This window comes from Limulus polyphemus, unplaced genomic scaffold (genome assembly GCF_000517525.1).
Source record: "Limulus polyphemus unplaced genomic scaffold, Limulus_polyphemus-2.1.2 Scaffold731, whole genome shotgun sequence".
In the NCBI taxonomy this organism is placed as follows: Eukaryota; Metazoa; Arthropoda; class Merostomata; order Xiphosura; family Limulidae; genus Limulus; species Limulus polyphemus.
This window is the reverse complement of record NW_013666341.1, coordinates 207,613-216,177: the sequence shown is the minus strand read 5'-3', so window position 1 is coordinate 216,177 and position 8,565 is coordinate 207,613. Positions and strand designations below refer to the sequence as shown.

Genomic DNA, 8,565 nt, shown 5'->3' with positions numbered 1-8,565 from the left:
CATTTAAGTTGTTGACCATAAATCTCTGCATAGACAGTTCACTGTGGATTGAGGAATTTGAAATGAATTACTCCTTTGATGTCCCACCAAATGCAAAGCATCACTTTCTGCAGATGGAGTACAGGTTTTGGGGTTGGAAGTGTTTTTTGTCTGGGACTGAGCCATTGTTTTTGGCATTTAACATTCGCATAGAGAATCCAATTTTCATCACCGATTAGAATTCTGTCCAAAAATGGTTCACGCGTGTTACCTATCAGAAGAGAAGAAGCAACGTTCATACTTGGATACGATGATCATCGGAGAGTTCGTGAAGCACCCAAACACCTTCTTTATGGAGTTTCGAATATTTCTTGGATGTTTATGTGTTATTTAATGAGAGAAATGCAATTTCAGGGCCATTTCATGAGTGTGTTGCCTTGGGTTAGACTCAACAAGCGTCTTCAGAGCATCAATATCAATTGAAACATGTTGGCCCCTGCCATCACAGTTTTTAAGGTTAAAGTAACCTGAACGAAATTTGCTGAACCATTGTTGATACTTAAGAACATTAAAAACATTTCCATAAACTTCTTTGATATTCTTTGTGGCTACAGAGGCATTGTTTCCATTGTTGTATTCAAACAGCATTACATGTCGAATGTACGTCTTGTCGTGTGCCATCACTATAAGGGAGTAGAGTATATTAAACTTTACCCATTATATAGGCTACACTAACGGGATGTTTAGGTGTGACGCATTTTAGGGGGTGGTTAATGAAAGTGTTCCAAAATGCAACATTAATTTCTTGACAAACTAATATTTGGAGGAATTATCTTTTGCAGTCTTAGATTGAAACTTGTTTCGCGGGTTTTAACTTGTGCAAAAAAATTGAATTAAAAATGCATCAATATTCCATTACATAAATTTAGAAAAAAAAGTTTTTAGACATCATTCTGTTTTTCTAAGCAACATTTTTCACACTATAAGCCTTTGCAATCATGCTGTGCAACTGAACTGACGTGTTGGTAATCCACCTATTAAAAGCAACGAACTTGTCTGGGTGTGTTACTGCAGGTGCTACAGGTACTTAATTGACTATAGCTTACATTTCCTCATTGTTTGCTGTTTCCAGATTACAAGTTATTATATGTAGCATATTGAGAACAGTTACTCAAATGGCTTGGCAGGTATAAAATTATTTTCAATTTTCTTAGCAATATCAAACAATGAACAGTCACAATCTCATTGCGTACTCATCTCAAAATGTCTTTGTGGAAATAGACAAAATTGACCAATCCTCCCCAAAGAGGGTCATATGCCTACTGTAGAAACCAAGTGGCCTGCCTCTACTCCTTGGAGAGAAGTGTAACATATTGGTAAGAGATTGGATAAAGAAGGTCCGGCCAAACAGCAAAGTGATCAACCAGCTTTTTGTTTTGCTGGAATTATTGTTCATGGAAATGTACGTAACATAAAAAATAGCAAAAGTTAATTCGACGCGAATAGTAAATAATTTACAGTATTAAAGACACTCAAAAAGCATTAAAGGTTGAAAAACAAGATAGTGCTATTGTCCCATTTCAAACATAAATATTAGTTTTATCAAAAGAATTTAGGAAATACAGTAGAAAACTTCAGGCAGATTCTTTATGAACTTGTATGATTAAAGAACTGTTTGCAATGTTAAAAAAAAAAACACTATATTTAGATACTGACCAGTGTGAATCACACATTTTTTCCTATAGACTATGATAAGCAACAAACATTTTTCTTTCCCAAGAAACATCAATACTGCAAGTGATTTAAGTATCAGATTTTTCTTTAGCGTTTATTACAAAAGGAACAAATTTTGCTAGACTCAAACATCTGTTTAAAACTGGTTGATTTTTGTGATAAACAGAAAAAATATAAAATATACACAGAAATTGAATTTCCAAAACAAGCAAGGAGATGGAAAGTAAAACAATCTAAGTGAAATGATTAAGTAAGATCCTTACCTAATTCTTTCAGATTATTCAAGAACATGTGAGATTGTTCAGGAGGGATCCAGTTGGGATTGGTTAGCTAAAGAGCAGAAACAAAAAACATCTCATAATAACCTTTTACTGACAATAACATAAAAAACAAACAAACTCAAACTAGTTTTTTCATTGAATGTTTTTTGTTATCTCTGTGTTATACAGTAAAACACCATAAAGAGTGGTGTAGTGGTTTGTTTGTTTGCTAAATTTTGCTCAAAATTGCTCGAGGGCGATCAGTGGTAGTTATTCCTAACTTTGAAGAGATACATTAGAGAAAAAGGCAACTAGTCAACACCAACCACTGCCAAATTGTAGGCTACTATAATCAAATAGTGTGATTTAACTGTCACTCTTCTAACAAATTCAAGACCCTATAGTATGAAACCTCGAATCTACAGTCCAGCACACTAGTGATGTAATGGCAAAGGAAAGATGTAGGTAAACGAATCTTAACTGAGAGAAATTCTTCCCATTACTAAACATGCAAAAGTCATCTTATACATATATACCAAACTGGAAAATGCCCAAGACCTGCTTAACGTTTGAGAGCAGGTGTGAGTAAATGCTATAATCCCCAAAAGTATAAAAGTGCATATTACTAAGCATATAGCTGTAAAATAAATTTGTTAATTATTCTTCATAATTATCTGTTACAAGGTTAACAGATATGTGTCACTACTTAATGTAATGCTTCACTGAAGTGAGCATTTGTAATTCCAGCCTGTTTGAAGTATTTCTGGAATGTTTGAGTAACATCTACTGTTATCTTACACAAGTGAACTAAAATTTAAGTCTGTCAATCCAAACAGAATCCAGTTAAAGATCCACTACATAGCTATATCAGATGACAGCCCAAATTATATACGATTGTCAGAGTTTCTTCTGGTAAGGTCAATAAATTATAAGCAGTACAACTTTAGTTAGAAGAAACAAAGCTTTGTTTTGTTTTGAATTTCATGTAAAACTACACGAGGGCTGTCTGCAATAGCTGTTCCTAATTTAGCAGTGATAGACTAGAGGGAAATCAGCTAGTTAACACCACCCATCACCAACTCTTGAGCTACTTTTTTACCAATGAATAGTGGGATTGACTGTCATATTGTAATGCCCCCACAGCTGAAAGGGCGAGCACGTTCGGCAACAAGGATGTGAACTCGTAAACCACAGATTGTGAGTCGAGCACCCTAACCAGGAAACAAAGGATTTTATGAATTTGTAACTAGTCACTTCACAGATAGAAGGATAGAATAAATTTAGTCTTTTTTATCCCTCTAAGACATTTATGGTAAAAACAAAACTGGGAACTTTCCACTAACATGAATAACAACATAATCAATGGGTTCCAAAATATTCACAACAAATTCACAATCCAAAGTTTTTAACATTACTGTTTTATTTTACTAGTGTAAAAAAAAAAGAGACTCATCCAGTTATTGTTTCGATGTTAACTACAAACCACTGCAGATGGATAAAATTTGTATGCTACCCAAAATTAATCATTACCCACAACCTAAACCTCTTTCATACACCATCAAATTTGTGGTACACAAAGGTTATTTATGATTTTCTGAAGCTTGTTTAGTGCAAGTAAATTTATAAACAAGTTTGTTTATTCAGTTACATCAAAATTAAAAATTAATGTAGATGATTCATTTATATAACATCAAATGTTTTTATTTTATGATTTTTACCCTCATGATTAATGCACTATTGCCTATCCAGCAGTATAAAAAAATTAATAATATATCTGTTATGTTGCTTCATGAGAAACTAACTGAGAAATACAAATCTTAGTTTTCTATATCAAATAGTATGAAATGGATTTACAAGTGCTCATGTTAGCACTTATCCTCACCTTTCTTTATAAAAGGATGTTCAGTGGACTGTTTTAACCCTCACGTTATTATCTAAACTTATCATTATCAATAAACTGTATGAAATGGATTTACAAGTGGATTTAAATAGAATTTTATGGCATGCACTAAAAAAAGATAAGTTTCAGTAAACTTTTGTTGGTATAAATCACATGGTTCTTCAAATTTCCTTTTATATATATATATATAGTTAAAAGAAAGCTATATTATTTAAAGGTTGCACCTTGTGAAAGTCTACTTACGTTATATGTTGATGCAAAAAGTTAACTTTTAAATTATGAAGAGATTTCTTTAAATTAGAAGTGTAACACAACCTGTATTGGCAAAAAAAATATGACCAGAACTTACAGTAAAATGCATTAGTGACAGTTCTGTTTTTCCATTTTCTGCCTGCTCATACTGATTAGCCTGGGTTTGTCCATCACTCATCCACTGCAAAAAAATATTTGTATTTTCCACATGAAATTTGGAACTATAAAGATACTTTTAAAATCCTAACTTTGTGCTATTTCACAAACACTACTTAGAAAGGAATACCTTTCAGTATATTAGTCAACACAATAATAAAAAAACTACACATTCAAACCCAAATAAGTATACAAGTTGAAAGGACAACAGAAAGCTACAAACCTAAGCTCAAATAAGTATATATCAGTTGACAGGAAAACAAAACACCTACGCACCCAAACTGAAAACAGTTATACAACAGTCTACAAGATAATAAAAATAAATACATGCCCGAAGTGAAAATAATAAACTAAGACCATATTTCACTGGCATGTTGAAATATCTTAACCTAAAAAAAATATTGGGTAATGGTTTGTCCACAACAGACAAACAAAATGAGAAATACAATCTGACAATTTTTGTTTCTCTCTTTCTTCCACTGAATACCCAAAATATTAAAAAACATACAAGTCTTATTTTATTAGACTAAGCAGTGCTTCAGATTTGTAAACTGTATTACCAAATAGTATTGTTTGTTTTTACTTTACTACAGACTTACTTTTGAAAAAATTTTATCAAGTAAAAGTTTAGTTCTAGTTTCCCTCAATCTATTTATGTACAAAGTATGTATTCTTTAGTGTCCAGTGGTAAAAACAGTAAATGGTGCATTGTTATGAATCTAGAAGTGGAAGAAAATGTCTTAACTTATAATAGATATATGATGGCCCTGATCACACTCACTTGGCATATCTGTATGTTACTGTTTTTACCACTGGACACGGTGCATTGTTATGAATCTAGAAGTGGAAGAAAATGTCTTAACTTATAATAGATATATGATGGCCTTGATCACACTCACTTGGCATATTTGTATGCAGAGATGGATGAACCTATAAATAGCACAAGTTTCAAAAGATATTTTGAAAAAAACATATGAAAAACAATATATAAACACCTCTGCATTATTTTATAGAATACTGATTTACATCTTAATATTCAGGTCTTTACATTTATAAAAAGCAATGACCTATACAAATTTAAAAATAACTACAAGATAATAATCTATCATAACAAGGAAATGATATGTAGTCACACATTTTCATTTACTGGTAACATAAACATTACCTTCAAGTTGAGATCTGTAAAATAATTTAATTCAATGATACAACAAACGTACATAAGGATGTCCATGTCGTCGCACATCCATCTGTGCAAAGGAACAGACATCGCCAACCCCAACCACATCAACAGTAAAGTTTCTATAGAAGTCTACAATGTCCATGGCTCGATGTCTCAAGTAGAAACACAGAATAAACGGTGTAATGATAGGACTTAATAATTCTTCAATCAGGTAAGCCTACAGATACCATATGAAAAATAATATTACTTTTTTTTTAATGATAAATTACAATAAAACATAGTGTGTACATTTTTCATAATTTTTACTAACCTTACTGTTAACCTTCAAGTCACTGCTATGTAATATGAATACTTGAGCATGATAGCCCATCCTTATGGACATTTGATTCAGGTTATTTTCTTCATGTAAATAATTTCAAGCTGATCGACCACAAGAAGTCATTACAAGAACACATAATCACACAACATGTTTACTAAAATTTCAAATGTAAAGACCGTAAGGATAAATAATTAAAATCACTTAAACACTTTACAGCCAGATATCTCTTGTTTTTATGAGAGAAAATGACATCATTAAGTTTTTAAAATTATATCTGATCTCTACTCTTTTTTCAATTACAAAATAAGTTATAACAAACATTCAGATTTAGAATTTTGTTTTGATAATAAGTTCTATTAATATTTGTTTTGTTCAGCGAGCTGTCACTTCGAAAATAAATATGTGAAAAAAAAACCTGGTTCACAAAAATATATATCAAATAATATGAAATGTGAATGTGAAACACTGGCTTAAAGGGCAAGTAATAATAGGCAATATACGGGGTGTCAAAAACCCATGTGATCTATTACAAATTTAAACCACAAAAAGAACAATAACAGTTACCAACTTACAGTTCGTGGGGTGGATGAAGGGCACATCTATGTAGTTTTTTTTACACATATAATTTGCCATCAGTACACCTTCAAATGTGCTCTATTTGTGGCTCTCTAGATATCAAGACAATATTTAATTTTCATTCACATGTTAGTAATCATATTGAGCATCACAGTAGCTATTGCATTGGTGTTTAATTTATGTAGTGTCCCCAGATTGGTCACCTTTGTCCTGTAGACAATGTAGTTCACATAACCCCAAAGAAGCGAAGTCTAGTGAAACTGTTGTCAGTACCACTTCTTGATAGAATTCTTAACATGTGGGTCTTTTCTACACATTCTACAATATTGTCATTATACAGAAATAGCCAATTTCATCTCTACTAACCACATGACACACAGTCTTCTCTTGAAATGTCACCATGTTTCCTAATGACATTTTTAGTGACTATGCATGTATTATACAAGAAACTTCATCCATTACAAGCCACTAATTCACAGCTGTTATTGTCTTTTCATGGTTTCAGTTTGTGTTACATAATTTTCAGACATCCTGTGTTATCTTTACAAATGAAAAATTCATCATCCAGACAAAACCTTACATAGTGACTTTGTAGTTACTTATAGGCAATAAATCATCTTTACAAATGATGTAGATAAAATCTTATATAGTAACTTTAAAGCTAATCTTAGCTATTATACCATATTTACAAGTAAACCAATAATCCAGATAAAATCTTATATAGTGACTTTAAAGCTAATCTTAGCTATTATACCATATTTACAAGTAAACCAATAATCCAGATAAAATCTTATATAGTGATTTTTTTAGTTAATCACAGGAAACACCATCTTTCTACATAAAATAATACTCCAGATAATGTGTTTGTCTGTTGGATTTCCCTCAAAGCTACACAAAGGCTATCTGTGCTAACCATCCTTATTTTTTAAAAGACAAATTAGAGGGAAGACATATAAACAACACCAACCACTGCCAACTCTTGTGAGACTAAATAGTGGGATTTGACCATTACTTTTGTAATGCACCCAAGGCCCCAAAGTGCAAAGCATGATTTTTTTGTTGATGGTAACAGGACACAGATCCTTATCTCCAGTCCCACACAATAATCACTGGACTAATCGCAAGTGACTTTATAAATAACCATAGGCAATATACCATCTTTATAAATAAAAAAACCGATACTCTAGACAAAAACCTTATATTGTAAATTTACAGCTAATTCAGTATTAATTGAAAATATCTTCATACAAAACTATTACTTATAAAATACATATCATGAAATGAAACAATAGTTAGGTAATTATTACTAGTAGAACAGAAATGTTTCATCTGACAACAAACTTTAGACTTGAAATGAGACTGATTTCTACACTGAGGAAGAGGCTGTTTGTAAGATTTCAGTTAATATCAGAATTTACAGAATAAAAATTGAACTTGGTAAATAATGTGTGAAAATTACGTATATTAACATCACGTTAACACATTTATCATGGATTCAAAAGTTTTGACTGCTTAATAATAAACAACTTAAAAAATTACTGTAACTGGCTGACATTACTTAAAAACAGCAACTGATTTCTAAAGTTCAGTACTGAAAGACTCAAGTTTCAACCATGTTCTAAAACTGTCAATATCAAATCAATAGTATTTTACATATTTTTTATGAGTATCTTAGATAAAAATCCATGTTTTATTCATTACAAAATGTAACACAATTCAAGAATATTATTAAGATATTAACTAAAATGCACTTTTCTTTTTTAGCAAAAATGTATTAAAATATTTGAGTAACACAATAATCGTCCTTCAATTCAACAAAAACAAACCTCAAATCTGAATTATATCCTTAAAAAGTATTCAAATATTCATGTAAAAAACAGTTTAAAATACACTTTTGTAACCACATACAGCTATAGAATTTAATAATGGCTGGAGACGGCTTGAATGGGTCTCCAGCCATTATTAGTCTCAAAGTGGGTTCCTAGTCACCGAATTTGAAGCTATAGAGTTTATTATACATAAGTAAATAACATACTGCTTTGTACTGAAACAGTTGGGCAAACTCATCCCGGACCTTGTACATGTGTGCACGACCTTTCCAGTGGTCAGGTATGTAGTGAATGTGGGCCAGAATGTTTAACATTAGCTTCTCAGGACACCAAACTAAGTGCTGAAACACAATAATAAGTTAAGATCACTTTATATATAT

At 31.6% G+C, this 8,565-nt stretch overlaps 1 protein-coding gene across 1 annotated transcript in view; it reads right to left on the bottom strand.

Moving 5' to 3' along the window:
• Nucleotides 1–8,565, bottom strand: part of LOC106460225 (autophagy-related protein 9A-like) — a 56,149-nt gene that overhangs the window by 9,829 nt on the left and 37,755 nt on the right. The window contains exons 13-17 of the mRNA XM_022386886.1: nt 8,392–8,539; nt 5,499–5,678; nt 4,223–4,306; nt 1,977–2,043; nt 183–250 (exon numbers count right to left, since the gene is read on the bottom strand). Of these exons, the coding sequence (XP_022242594.1) occupies nt 183–250; nt 1,977–2,043; nt 4,223–4,306; nt 5,499–5,678; nt 8,392–8,539 (547 nt within the window). The remainder of the gene's footprint in view (nt 1–182; nt 251–1,976; nt 2,044–4,222; nt 4,307–5,498; nt 5,679–8,391; nt 8,540–8,565) is intronic.